We start from the raw sequence: 15,744 nt of genomic DNA, 5'->3' as shown, positions 1-15,744 counted from the left end.
GAATGTGGTATAAATTGAAAGTTTGAAGTCTGTGCTTTCAACAAAAAAAACAAAAAAAATCACTCGTTTCTCCAAGCGAAAAATAATCAATATGAAATTACAGCATGCTTTTGTTCAGCTTTCATTGCACACAATAACCCCATCAGTTTTTTTTTTCTTCAACTGGAAATTGAAAGGTTAAGAAGGAATGGAAGGGAACTGTGACTTCAAAAAGATTCCAGGAGGGACACTTTCCATATTAAAACCCAAAAGGAAGACGAACATGGCATGGGCTTGTAAAATCTGACCATTAGAAAGTGAGGTTGCGGAGCTGAAGCCATTATTTTATGCAAATATATCCCGGGCAGGACAGATTCTGTCGTCTTTTTGTGGGATTGTGTGTCTCTTCATTATGTGAAGACACTTTCACTGTCTATTTGGGAGTGTGCTGATTCATCCTGTGAGATGGAGATGGACTTTCTGTTTGTGTGAACAGACTGTTAATGTCTGGGACAACTCTGGTTAAGTCAGATTGCCTTGTAATTTTTGGGATGGGTGTGTCGTTGCCACACAACTCCAGGGACCTGCAGTCCCGCTCGCTCCAGGTGACTGTCTGTGAGGAGTGTGGTGTGTTCTCTCTGTGTCTGCGTGAGTTTCCTCCGGGTGACTGTCTGCGAGGGATGTGGTGTGTTCTCCCTGTGTCCGCGTGGGTTTCCTCCGGGTGACTGTCTGTGAGGAGTGTGGTGTGTACTCCCTGTGTCTTCGTGGGTTTCTTCCGGGTGACTGTCTGTGAGGAGTGTGGTGTGTTCTCCCTGTGTCTGCGTGGGTTTCCTCCGGGTGACTGTCTGTGAGAAGTGTAGTGTGTTCTCCCTGTGTCTGCATGGGTTTCCTCCGGGTGACTGTCTGTGAGAAGTGTAGTGTGTTCTCCCTGTGTCTGCATGGGTTTCCTCCGGGTGCTTCAGTTTCCTCCCACGGTCCAAAAACACACGTTGGTAGGTGGATTGGTGACTCAAAATTGTCTGTAGGTGTGAGTGTTTGAGTGAATGTGTGAATGTGTGTGTTGCCCTGTGAAGGACTGGCGCCCCCTCCAGGGTGTGTTCCTGCCTTGCGCCAGTGATTCCGGGTAAGCTTTGTACCCACCACAACCCTGAACTGGATAACAGACAATGAATGGATGACTGGTTATTGGATTATTGGTCCCAATGTGTCGGTAGTGATACTCAAATGACATCAAGATGAATGCCTGTACTGTGCCTTATTTGTCACCTGGTTTTAAACAAAAATCTGAAAGTGGGTGTTGCTTACAGCAGGAATGAGGACAGTGAAGCGCCGTAAGTGGGTGTTTGCTGGCAAATAAACAAGGGCTAATAGTAGTAACACGAATACAGAACCAATCTGCTGCATCATTTTTGGAACAATAAACAATGTAAGATTGAGAAAATAACAAATAATTAATGAACAGTGATACATTTATTTTTACAATGTACTTTGATGCAGTGCGACTCAAAGATGCTGACAATGATCTGAGCACTGGCCCTATGACCAAGAGATAGATCAATCCCTGATGATCGTGCCTCAGGCAATCTGGGGCCAGGAATCTTAGAAAGCACATCTGGCCTCACTCTTCTACCATCTCTCTGCTCATGGTGCGAGCCAGCACAGGCGTCCGACAGCTGATGTGACAGATCTGAAACAGTAGTTCGGCCTTGTGTGTCTTGCAGGAAGAATGTGTTTAACACCTTGAAGCGGTTTGATGGTGTGTGCAGTTTTGAGAAGACTCGTTGACAAGTGAAACTGGAGAGGAAATAACCATTTTTGTTTATGAGATGAACAAAAAAAAACCCTCCAGTACTGGAGTATGTGAGCATTTCTATTGGTCCATTCATCATGACAGTTTTACACTTTTGTTGTGCTCAAATGATGCGGCAAACTAAGAAAAAAGCTAAAAAAAAAAAACCCCAAAAATAAAATATATAAACCCAGACTGTACCTATGTGGCCATGCTCTATGTTACGTGGTTTAATAAATGGCATGCACTGCTCCACTGGCAAATGGTTCGTCCTGGTAATTACTACATTAATATCCGTATGCGGGCAGAGAATACTGCAGTGCTCTGACAGTCACTGTGTGAGGATGATCTGCACAAACACAAGCTCTCAGCCAGGAGGAAGAAGTCAATCTGAGGTCAAAAATGTCCAGTATTTGTGGAATTCAAACAGCTGAGATGGAATCTTTGTTGGAGGAAATAGGACACACCCCAGTGACCATCTTCAGCGGGACAATGATCTGATAGATGAGCAGGAATACATGAGAGCTCTTCACATTCAAAGATTTAAAATAGCTCGTTTTAAAAGGATCTTTTGCTGTTTTTTTTTGTTATTGGAGAGAAAGCCAGTTCTGCTTCATCGTTTCCTGCGAGGCATTCTTCCTTATGGTTCAACTAAATGGCCAGTGTCAGTTTTTAAAAATGGGAGGAGGATTGTGGCAACAAAGCTCAGTGATTTGCTCAAAAGATCCTGAGAATTAAAAAGAAAAATAGCTAAAATAGTTAAATATTGTTGCTGTTATCATGAGATCCATTGTGGGGCCTCAGCCATCTGAGGCTAGAAATCCAAGAGCAGCATTATCCTCACTTTCTCTGGGGGATTAGGATGGCCTTCCATCTTCCTTCCTTCCGTCTGTTGGCTAGCATAAAAAGCATGGACAGTTAGTGTTCTCCTCCAAGGGTGTTGAGCTTCCAGTGGCATTGTGTTAGCAGAGGTTTGACAAAAACTATCATTGCATTCATTCATGTCTCGTTATGTGTTGGCCCTCGCCCTCTGGGGATAGTGGCATTGTGTGCGATTGGGGGAGTCATAGCTAACAGGTAAAATTGTTGACTACTGTTTCACTACAGTCATTAGCATAGAATATTCTAAAGAAAACAACTGTGCTACCTGCTAAAAGGTCATGACGTCAGTCCATTTGTCATCGTCAGCATTGTCTGGTTTTATCTGCAGTGATGAAATGAAATGAAAATTCTGGGTTAACGTTGAAGACAAAATTCAGGAAAGAGCCAGAAAAGGAGACTAAAAAAACTAAAAGAAAAAATGTACTATGTACAAATGATGAAAAACAGTTAAATAAAATGTTATATTTTGTTGTTGTTACATAGGTTTGTTTTTTCCAAATTAAACGATGCAGTAGTTCTAGCATTCTAGCATCTCGGCTGAAAATGATGCACAAATTAAAGGAGGTTTATTCTTCTCCTTTTCCACAAGTGAACATTGTTCTGATGTCTAAATTAAACGTCAAAATACCACGAGGATCAAACCCCACAGCAGTGTTCTCACCCTGTCTAAACAACCCTGTTCAGAACTGCTGCTTTCAGCAGTGGCTCCTTTAAATAATAGTGAGCCACAGCTGAGTTCAACTGAAGAGTCAAGGAGTGAGGAGCAGTTTCTGGGATCAAATTTCTTTGTGGTGAAAACTAATTTAAAATATCAGTGATGCTTAGTACACATACACACAGATAGTAGTGTAAACACACACACACACACACACACACATCAGATTAAACGTCAGAAAGATACTCTCAGCCACCACAGTGCAGATATAGAGTCGTTCAGCGTCTGAATTTATTGATGATAAACAATTACAAACCCACAATAAAAAGAAGTTGTTTTGTTCAATGGGAATTTGCTTTAATTACAAAAGGTCAAATTATCGATTATTAATATCGGTTAACATCAGCTACTCCAAGGTGCTAACTATCGGTTATCGTATTGGCCCGAAAAAATGCAAAATCGGCACATCCCTACATTTTTTGTTTGTTTGTTTTTGCTCCCACAGGATGTGGCTGTGATTGGAGAGAGTCTAAAGTGTCTGTACTTGTCAGCAGAGCAAAATCAGACCAGCCATGTTTTCTGAATTATGCAGACCATAAAACTGACTGGGTGGTTTTGTTTCACGGTTTGTGGGTTGGTAGGCTCCAGATAGACCCACTAATTTGGTACTGCACTGAACAAGTGTGTTTTTCATAACATGTCCCCCTTAAGGTGGAGTGGAAAGTTTGAATAAAAGGTGGCAAAGGAGTATATATTTAAATCCTTGGCATTTTAGCTGTTGTTTTGTAGTTCCTAGTTATAAACCTGTCATTTATAATGTTTTTGGCAGAAATTGTGAACAATATCCACTACATTGCTATTTTGTCCATACAAAGTTTTTTTTTACAAAGTTCTTTTTCAAGGTTTTTTCTGTTTTTGCTACTGGGCCTTTTATTTTTGATTTTTTTTTTTACCCCACAGTTTTTCTCTGCATCCATTATTGTTAACCAGCCAGTGAATTAGTAGTTAATACCACTTACTCAAACTCCAGTTACATAACGTGAGACACATTTTAAATCCTTTCACATCCACGTTAAACCCAAAGAGGAACAGATGACTTACGTTCATCCTGAGCCCTGGAGCGAGCAGGTGTAGTTTTACCTGCTCTTCACTCTTCACCACCCCCCACTAATGTCTCTTGTTCAGCTGCCAGCAAATCAACAGAAACATGCTGTACTTGTCCTTCGGCTTCTGAGGCCAACTCTCACCTGGATTCATTCACAGCTTGACAACAAAAACAGCTGCACGTTCCTGGAGCAGAACTGGCACATGACACGATGGACCTGTTTCATCTTGGTGGCAGTTTACATTCATGACTGACCCTGTTTGATACTCAGGGATGGGTTGTAGTAGCGGGTAACACATAGTAGGGTTCGATTCCCAGCTTTGGCAGGAACACAAGACTCCAACTCTAACTTGTAAGAGTGTCGGCCAATGTCATAAATGTAAATGTAACCCCTGGTGTATATTCACCAATCAGCCTTAACGTTATTTTTCCATTTATTGTCCATTTTGTCAGCTACAAACCATTTATACATGCACATCAGATATAGAATGTTGCTCCGCATTCTTGTTAGCCCTTTCTCCCTTTCTTTTTTCAGTCATGACTTGTGTGGTGGATCATTGTCAGCATGGAAGAGACGCTGAGCTAATGGTGGTTTGTTGAGCTGGTCCGAGTGGATCAGACACAAGCAGTGCAGCTAGAGTTTCTAAACTTTGTGCCAACTCACATCGTTATATCTTGTAGATGTAAAGTCAGAGACAGTGGCTCATCTTAACCCAAGTGCTCATTGCCAAGGGTCTGCCAGAGGGGTATAATTCCCTTTAAATCTCGACTGTGGGGCAATGTACATCAATAAATTGTGCAGCAAAATGACAACAAAAATTTGCTCTACATTTCTAGGAGATCTCAGTAAGGACCAAGGAATATTTTCCTATTCTTATATTGCGGTCTGATCTTTCATTCTTTCTCTCTCAAAATAAGGTTTTTGGGAACATCGTAAGCTCTCTCCTGGCGAGACGAAGGTATTTGGATCAAAAGCCTAGTTTATGAAAACAAGGCAGGCCACCTTAAAAAACGGGCCCGGGAATAAACCTCAGAGCCTCTGGATCTCGTCCATGGCAGATCCTGCCAGAGCCATGGGCGCTGCCAAATAAACACAACCAAACAGCCCCATAGACATCAGCAGCTGAACACTGGCCCAGGTGGGTCCACAGAGGTGGCCCATTCAGAACAGGCTTACAAAAACACCCCCAAAACACCCACTGTGGTCAATGAATTGTGGTCACTGCCCCTCGGATGTGTTGGCACAATCTGTAATGACCAGTGAACAAGCGACAGACTGAAGAACAGCTTTGTTGTTTATCAGCTCGATCTCACACTGACCACATGTAAGAAATCCCACTTCACAGAGAGTCATTCCCATCAAAAAACATGGGGAGTAAACACTCCTGTGCGCAAAAGGATTTCACAACTACTAGCCCCCTCAGGAATGATAAGAAAAAGGGCTACGAAAACTGTTTACAGCTTGATCTTTCTGACACAGTCACTCCATTATGTTTTGACTCTCCATAACTGATTACTCTGAAGTTGCTTGGTCATTTTAGTTTGATATGTATATATTAATCTGTTTCTTATATTTAAAGGGAGCATATGTACATACATCTTTTCCACAAGTGGTTTAGCCACAGTTCTGAGGTCTTAACGAAATGTCTGTCACATGCCTTAGTCAAAATACCACAAGGATCAAACACCACAGCAGTGTTCTCCCGCTGTCTAAACAGCTTTTCAGAAAGGCTGGTTTCAGCACCTGTTTCTTTAAATAAGAACGAACCACATTTCAGTTCAGTGCAAGAGCCCAGGAGTGAGAAGTGAGCAGCAGAAGCTCTGGTTTTTAGTCATTTTTGCTCAGTTCTCTTGCTTCTCCATTCTTGTTTTCTCTGTTTTTACTCAATGTTATTATTTCTCTGCGCTTGTTGTCTCTGTTTTGCTCCCTTTAACCACATCTTTGTGCAGCGACATAAACATGGGTCCTGCAGTGCGATTGGAGAGACTCAGACGAGGGGGCGGGGCAGTTATAAAATCTCTGCATGGCTTATTTTAGCCAGTGTTTACTGACAATGTTTACTGTTTACTGGCAGCCCACAAAAAACTAACAAGGTGGTCTTGTTTCACAGTTTGTGGGTTGAAGGCTCCAGATACACACATTAACATGCACAATATAATTTTTTCATTAATTGATTTTCTTGAAAGATATAAAGTACAAGAGCACATATTTCTGCACCAGAAATCACAGACCATACACATGGTCTCAGAGCAATTTCTCAGTTGTTACATATCTACTAAAATATGGCTTTAAATGTGCTTGATCCCCATCTGTTTCATATCAGAACAGTCTCAGTTCTCTGTGTAACAAGGCCCTGTTTGACCTGGACCCCAGGGAAGAGCAGTCCCTGTCAAGACTGGATTTAGAAAATCTCCTGTGAAAACCTACATTTACTCATGATTGTCCATTGATCAGTTTCACACATTTTGTTGATGGATACATGAATACACCAATAAGGGGGGCAGATGACATGTATCTCAACCACAGCCTCATATCTCCTGATGTGAGTCATGTATGATTTCACAGTTTGTCAGACTCAGGAAATGCTGGAACTGTACTTCAGTGATGTATAATCGCAAAGAACTTAGGAAAACCTTTTTTTAAACATTAAATTTGATGTGTGGCCCTCATATGTAGACCTTAAAGTTGTTAACATAACATTGTACAGAATCCTGAACAACTAGTTTTCAATGCTTACTGTTTCCACATTTTGCTGTTAACGTGGCTTTTTTCTTTCACTTTTTCAAAAGAGAAAAAAACAAAACAAAACAAACAAAAAAAAAACAATCCAGCACCGATATTTTTTTCACACCTCCAAAGAGGGGTATTTCTGCTTTTGATGACACAGGATAATCCCAAACACAAACCTAGTTTGGACGTAAAACTACTGCTTTCAAGTTTTGGGGCTACTAACATGTAACCAGCTGCACCAAGTATCAAAGTTTTAGTGTAGATCTAAGTTATAACTTACATTTTAGACATACACCATATGGCGCCCCCTCCAGGGTGTATTCCCACCTTGCGCCCAATGATTCCGGGTAGGCTATGGACCCACCGTGACCCTGAACTGGATTAGCGCTTACAGTCACTGAATGTAAACTAACTTCTCTCAACATAAGGTTTAGGATGGACTTTACATTGTTAAAATTTTAACAATCAAGCGTACATGCAGCTGGTGCAACTGAGTGTGTACAGCAGTCTTCACCATATGGTGTATTTTGGACACATTGATGGTTCTGTCAAAGCTGTGAATGATAGAAAATAAAATATAATCTTTTAAAGTTGTTAATTGTTAATTTTGGACAGTTGTGGTAAAAGTCAGCAGCCACAGCTAATCATGCCAAAACAGCAACAACTTAGCTTCTCTCAGTTATGCCAAACAAACTGATTGTAGGCCTGAGTGGCAGGTTCACTAGAGAGAGCAAGAGGGACATGAGAGTGAGGACAGAATAATGAAAATAAGGAAACCTGATGCAGAAACGTGAACTTTTAAGGATGGAGAGAGCGGTTTATGTCTTTTTTGTTCCCTGTGGCTATGTCCTAAAAACATGGAAGTAATCAAAAGGTAAATCCTGGAGGAACTGGGAGTAAATATTAGCAACTGGAATTCACTGAAATTGAATTGAATATCTATCCCTCCTATAATGGTGGCATGGTGGTGCAGCAGGTCCAGCTCCAGGGACCTGGAGGTTGTGGGTTCGAGTCCCACTCCGGGTGACTGTCTGTGAGGAGTGTGGTGTGTTCTTCCTGTGTCCGCGTGGGTTTCCTCCGGGTGACTGTCTGTGAGGAGTTGGTGTTCTCCCTGTGTCTCCCTGTGTGGGTTTCCTCCAGGTGCTCCGGTTTCCTCCCACAGTCCAAAAACACGCTGGTAGGTGGATTGGCGACCCAAAAGTGTCCGTAGGTGTGAGTGTGTGAGTGAATGTGTGTGTTGCCCTGTGAAGGACTGGCGCCCCCTCCAGGGTGTATTCCCGCCTTGCGCCCAATGATTCCTGGTAGGCTCTGGACCCACCGCGACCCTGAATTGGATAAACGGTTACAGATAATGAATGAATGAATCCCTCCTATAGTATCTCCTGGAAAGAGTGGAGGCTCTGATCAAAGTGTAGAGTACATGCAAGGTAATGTTTAGTTGCAGTCTCTGAATTTCATTGTCCTGTATATTTTTTATTTATTTCCTGACTCCAAACAATGAATGAGCTGAATTTAATGGCTGTTATGAGCGGAAAGCTATTCCCTGAACCACAGCAAACTAGAAAAGCTATTGATAATATAAGCAAGAGATGATTCACGTTTGCAGATTGCAGTGTTTCTCTTACTTTCTCTTCCAACAACCATTTTTATCCTCAGGGCTGTACAAGAAAAGGGTTGCTTTGCAGTGCGCTGACAGGAGTCTCAAGTCCTTACATACTGGTGCTTCTCCATGGCAGCGCCGTGGACCCACCGTTGAGCCATTACTAAGAAAGACCTGCCAAGTGGTGGAATCACTTTCGGTCTTTTCTCCTCTCGCATCTGACCGATTAAACTTATTACCATTATACAGTGACTGAAAAAAGGAAAAGAAATCACTCCATCCCTCTTCGACTAGCCAGGCCCTTAGCGGGCACCTCTCCCAACTTCCTTAGACTCGTCTCTCTCGCTTCACCCCCCCTCCTCTCTCTTTTCCTCACACCACTCCCCACCTTCATTCAGGGGAAGCACAAAGAAGCCTTTTAGCTGGCTCACCGGGGTTGCCATGATACAGTTGCCTCAGCACAAAGTCGTCCTCTGCCCATAAAGCTCCAGAAGAAGCAAAGCCGAAACATGTTTACGCGGGGACTAAACCGAGCACAATCTGCGGAGAAGTGAAAACAGATAAATATCTGGTTTCCCGGTGGGAGGGGAAGTGCGGGGGTAATGAGTGGGATACTCTTCCTCTAATTAGGCCACCGGTTGGTGCCAGATGATTCCTCTCTTTTTCGCTTCTTCCCAAACACCCATGGCACTCTGTTTTAGCTCACTCCCTACACTGCTTGAACTTGAACAAGAAAGCAGACTTCTGTGTGTTTTATAGCCGCAGTAAAAAAGGAATGAGATGTGGACTACGGTTGTTTTCAGCGCATGAAACAGATTAATGACATTTTAGCATTTTTTTTCCATTTTCCCTCAGCTCTGGGAACTACTCAGCGGATTATATGCTTTAATTGGCTGTTTCATAGTTGGCTATAAAAGAATTCAGACAATTACAGACAATTCCCAATATACTGTACCCACACATACATCAGAATCATCAGAACAGGCTGAAGACCTTGTATAACGTATGTCTGTTTGTCAGCGCCATAATTAGCACAACCTCATACTCGTGCAGTTATTAATTAGCCGCTAGTTTCATAAAGGCTACGCAAGCCCTTAATTCTTAACTTCTCTTGGCTCACTCGCCCTCTTCTGCCGCTCCCTTCCCCCTGGGCAGGACATTGCCAAAGTGCCTTGGCTGTCACTGCCATCATGTGGGACCAATTAGAGGCATTCCTGCGGAGAGCCGTCATGCCGCTCAATGCCAGGCTACATGGGCACATTCAAACAGTGACGAAGAGAAAGCAAGATATATTTTTCTCAAAATAAATCTGCAAGGTTGAAGCCTGGCAGCCCTTGTTAGTACAGCCTTAGCTCAACATATAAGAAGTATTCTCATTCGTGCAGGTGAAGAGATTTTGAAATGTGTGTCTGTAGCTAAACCCCTTCATCCCAGTTGCAGCAATACAGTGTTTCTATGAAGACTGTCAAAGTTACCCTGCTAATTATTGTTATTGCCAGCACTGTATTTGATGTCGGGCGGCATGGTGGTTCAACAAGGGTCACTGTCACACAGTTTTACCTCCCACCTCAGGTCACTCTCTGTTCTCCCTGTGTCTGTGTGGGTTTCCTCCAGGGGCCCCTGCTTCCTCCCACTAGGTATCCTTTAGCATTAGCTTAGCTGCTGCTAAGCATGTGTTTTCCCATTAACAGTTTGTCAGTAACAGTATTTGAATGCTATTTTAGTCTATTTTGTTATTCACAGCTAATGTGCCATTCGTACTCAGTTCTCTGGCCTCCTTCATAGTGGTATGGCAACATGGTTGGCGCTAACAAGCCTCGACTATCTCTGTGTGTCTCTTGAAGCATGAAGCAGTTTTAAAATTCTACACTTTTTAAAAAAAAATTTTAAAAATTTTTAAAATTCTTTGTTTGTAAATTCCCTACACATCTTGGAATGTATTTTTCATGACGGTTTGAACTTTCATGCAGCACCAATATCTTTAGCAAAACTACATTTCCTATTTCTTTCAAGGATTTTTGAAAACAGCTACAAGGCCCGACCACATTTTCAGCCAAGGGAGATGAATTGGCCTTGACATGGACAAGTCTGTTTTATCTGAGAAGGAGGAAAAGCTAGAAGTGATGCATCGATCATTAGTGGTGTTGTTTTGGAGCCATAGAAGCTGAAAAAGCCTCACATTAAGGGTCTGTCATACAACTTAGGGAGCTCTGTGCATAGACTGCCTTTTATATCATAATATAATTGTCGCTGTCCAAAGCAAAACACGTAGTAAACACCAGTCCTGTGCCGTGAGGGTTTTCGAGCTGTGACCTCATTGCTGTCTACCTAGAGCATCTCAATAATCTTTTTTTTTAAGGTGGACTACTTAGATAACTGTGTAGACAGTGGTTTTTAAGGAAGCTCACTAGTAATTGAGACACACTTTAACTCCCCCCCCCCCCCCCAAGCTCTGGGATGAGTGCAGTCAGGGGTGGTGGAAACTTCCTCCCTCTTTCCCAGTGTTTTTATTTTGTGTAGATGAAAGCCCTCGCGGCAGCTGGTGAGGGTGGCACCCAGATGCCACCGGATCCAAAGGAGACTGGAGTTTAACCGGTAGCATTTTTTTTTCTTTTTATTAAAGACTTCTTTCTTTCTTTCCTCCTTCTGTCTGATGTTGGAGCATTTGTTTTTAATTTCCTTCAGAGCAGATGCTGCTGGAGATTAGCACACGGTCGGCCACAGGAGATTTGCAGCTGTTCCATTGTGTGAATCTGTCTGTGAATGGACCGATAGGAGGGCTCAGCTGTCTCCTGTATTAGAAGTAAAGATATTTTAGCCTTGACCTGTAACACTGGTATTTTTAACACAGTTGAAAATGCTAGGGTTGGACAATACACTGTAAAAGCAGTTGTTGTTCCACTTTTGGCTGCTACCGTAAGGGGTCCCCACAGCGGATCATGAAATACTTTGGCCGATGAATTTCACATCAGCCTTGAAACGTGTTTTACATCAGATGCCTTTCCTGACACAACCCTCCAATGTAACATAGGCTTGGGAAGAGCACCTGGAGCACACAAGCTCTACCCCAGAGTCCACGAGGCTCCACACAGACAGTGGCCAACACAAGGCTCGACCCCAGGCTTCCAAGGCCCTGGAGCTACGTGGGGGCAACATCATTGTTAACACCACCACACTACTGCCATGTCACAGTGTTAATTTCATTAATGACTTTGATGAAAAATATTGGTTTAGGACATTTTTCACAGGAAAAAAATGGAAATGAACTAAAGAAGAAGGCACATTTGAAGACGAGAAATATTTTTCTTAATGAATAAAAACTAAATGAATATGTGAGACTGATACATGACCCGTTATTTCTGATTTGAAAACAGAAAATCAAAAGGAAATATAAACATGCTCCTTCTGTTTAATGTTGTCAGAGCGACAAGAGGAATCGTCTCCCAAAGAATCTATTCTACGACCCTCTGGGAGTCGCTCTTGTCAAGTGATGGCCAATGATTCATAGAGTTGAACCTCTTGGAGTCGACACATTGTCAGTTTGCAGGGCACTTTGAATGTTTTAAAAAAATGCGTAATGTATGAGACGAAATAAAATGCCCGTATTCCTTCCATAATTATTTTATTTTTTTTAATGTAATAACCTTTAAGCTATTTTTAATTATAATAAATAAAAGATAAATAATAATTTAATAAATAAAAAGTACATCAACGCATACATCACCTCCATTTCACTTCCTACTGTGAACACCTGAGTCAGATTCCTGTTCCCTGTACCAAAGACAAATGTCCTCTTTCCAGAAAACAATAGAAAACTCGCAGACCTGACCTCTGTTACACATTGTGGCAGCTTTCAAAGCAAGTCTTCAGTCACACTGTCCAAAGTTTGTAGACCTCCTCATTAATAACTGGATTCAGCTACAAGCTGGACACATGTAGACACAGGTTGTACATGGAAAATCATTTATCATTAGTTTGGGATGCACTGGAACAGCTGCACATGAACCTGAGGTCACTTAGCACACTGCTAAACGTGTACCAAAGTGATATAAAGCCACCTGGCATTGGGCTTTAGAGCAGTGGAACTGTGTTCTCTGGAGCAATGTAGCTCCATCCAATACCAGAACTAATCATCCCACATCAGTCCTTGACCTCACTAATGTTCTCATAGTTGCCATCAAATCCTTAAAGCTAGTGTAAAATCTGTTACCGCAGTAAATGTTAGCAATGTTACCACCTCTGCCGTTGGTGGACGTTTGAAGGATTTCACAGTTTGGCCAAGGTCAGAGTACAATGGATTTCCTGCTTGTGAACTGACACCCAGTTGTTAATCCTCCAACACTGTGGCAGCGGTACCTAAGCCCTTGTCTCAGAATGCTGTCCTGGGAGTGAGCTGTAAGTTCCGACAGGTCTGAAGAGCCAAATCCACCGTGTGTCATTGTAATGTGTCTCAGCGTGATTGATACTGGCCCTCTTGAGATATTCTGGCCTTTAGACATAATAAACCCTGAAAACCGGTAGGAAGCAGTCAGTCAGAGGACGAGATCATGTCAGTGTCTCAGCCCGTCACATTTGAAGAAATGGGCTTTTTCTTTTGTGAGAACCTCCAGCTGTACTGACAAGAGCGTGCTGAAGAGGACCGATCATGGGGAAAAGGGGTGGGCGATATGGTCTTAAAATAATATCACAATACTGCAGGATATTTTGTAATAACGATATACTTGGCGATATGACAAACCACTGAAAAATGTTTTATTAATTTCAAGAACATACCTTTGCAACAAAATAAATATTAAATTAATTATTTATAATAAATATATAGCACATTTATTTTAGTATATGTATATCAGTGGGTTCAAGCATTCATTAGAAACTTAAAAATATATATCTGTAAACATTTGGTTATATTGTAAACCACAGTAATTCATCAGATTCCGAAATGGGTATAAAATAATTAATTTACCAAAAAGAGTCTTTCACAAAACTGAAGTGCAGAATATATATGTATGCATACAAACAGCAAACATGAACAATTTTATAGAAAAAACCCGTAAACCTTCATATTTATCATTGCGTTCTCTCTGGTTGGGTTACAGATAATTGGCTGTTGAGCTCCTCCCTGTGTTTTTGAGGCGCTTGGTGGTGAAACAGATTAGTTGTGCTTCCCCCTTTCATATCTTACTAAGATACTGTAAGATATGAAAGGGGGAAACACAACCACCTCCACATGACTGAAGTCGTTCCCCTTGTTTGTAACACACTCCTCCACTTTCTTTCGTACTTCTGTTGCTTGCCTAAATGACTAACATAATGAATGTACGCCGTATTGTGCAGAACTGCATGTTTTCATTACATTAACAAGTAAAACTATTGCTATCATCACAATATGGATTTTTTTTATATAGTTTTAAACTGTATACCAATATATAGAAAACCCTGTAGTTTTAGTTTTTGAATTTTTTAAATGATGTTGTATGCGCCATGTTCAGCTTTTACAATTCAGCTAAAACCATTAAATGTTGTGCTGTTCCTGGCTGTCGGGAAACATCTAGATGTGTGAATTTTCCTGTCTTTTTCCGTATGTTTAAAAATGGCCGTGTCTAAAAATATATCATTAATCACACAAATGTTATAAGGGAACTTGAGGTGGAAAAGTAAAAAAAAAGCTAATCAAAAATTTAGGAAATGGCCTCTTGTATTCAACATGTTGTCCAGCTTGAATGACCACTCGTGTTTGGATCTTGAGCCTGGAAAACCAGAATGGCACGTGGACAGCAGAACCTTATCTGGCCTTATATTCCCAACACAGAAAGAGTTATACACAGCAAAGCTCCAAACAATAGAACTCTCATCCTTTTTTAACCAGTGTTTTCCCCCCTTTGTCATCGTTAGTGGGGATTTGCACCCGACAAATACTTTCCCCTAGGGGGGAATGTGCAAGGGCACTGCTAATTTTAGCTCTGGTGGTCACATACACACACACACACACACATGGGCAAAGCATGCCTACAGCAATAATGAAGATGCAGAAATGCTCTTTTGACATCACCATAGCATTCTGAGCACATGCCGGACCAGAACTGGAAAATTAACCAAATGTGCGGTATACTTGCTTCCAAAATGAATGTAAATATATTGTGTTTAAAAACCTACTAGCATTGTCTAGTTCTCACCTCTCGTTTTCACCCTCATTCCTCACTAGCAGCTCAACGCTATGAATAACTCACTATTAATGTGTGTATTTTTTTATTTGTTTGTGTGTGCAGGGTCCTCCTACTATGATAATGTCCGGCCACTGGCCTACCCAGACTCGGACGCTGTCCTCATCTGCTTTGACATCAGCCGACCAGAGACGATGGACAGTGTACTGAAAAAGGTACAGACTCCCATCTACAGCTCACACACTAGGGTTGTAACAGTACAGTGATTTTCAAGCTTAGGTTTTTGTGTTAACATTGTTGATTTTACAAATCTCTATGAATGTATTACACTAAATGGAGTAAAACGTTACATACGTGTGCAAATACGAGTTTCTGGCTGTTGAGCACATGGTTTTTGGCTTATTGTTATTAGTTTTGGATAACAGTTGAAAAATTTGCAATGTCCTATGAGGCAAAGTGAAGTGTAGGGGACAGAAAGCAAGTCTGGGTCAGAGAACTCTCTCCAGTGTTTTGAATGTGGACTTTAGTACCCATTTTAAACACTTGTCAGGTTTACAGATGGTTCCATTAACTCAATCCTTGATTTCAGAAGAAACTTGAAAGGTCGGAAGAGCAACGTGTCCATAAAGTTTAGCATATTTGAAGCTGTCAAGGTAAGATATAACGTGACTCAAGGAAAACACTCGGAAACATGTTTACATAATGCTTCATGTACACAACACCAAGGTCCAATATGGCTTCTCAGAGGTCACCACCCCTGGCTCTGACCATCCAGCCTGTGGTCTGACCTCTGGCCTGATGCTCAGCTAATCTGCCTTCTGCTGCGTTGGTGGTCGAATGAG

General features: G+C 41.7%; 1 protein-coding gene across 1 annotated transcript in view; it reads left to right on the top strand.

Moving 5' to 3' along the window:
* LOC136692541 (rho-related GTP-binding protein RhoN-like) overlaps positions 1 to 15,744 on the top strand; it is a 43,558-nt gene that overhangs the window by 13,679 nt on the left and 14,135 nt on the right. The window contains exon 3 of the mRNA XM_066666042.1: positions 15,008 to 15,117. Within this exon, the coding sequence (XP_066522139.1) occupies positions 15,008 to 15,117 (110 nt within the window). The remainder of the gene's footprint in view (positions 1 to 15,007; positions 15,118 to 15,744) is intronic.

Source organism: Hoplias malabaricus, chromosome 3 (assembly GCF_029633855.1).
Source record: "Hoplias malabaricus isolate fHopMal1 chromosome 3, fHopMal1.hap1, whole genome shotgun sequence".
NCBI classification, from domain to species: domain Eukaryota; kingdom Metazoa; phylum Chordata; class Actinopteri; order Characiformes; family Erythrinidae; genus Hoplias; species Hoplias malabaricus.
This window is presented reverse-complemented; position numbering and strand designations above follow the sequence as displayed.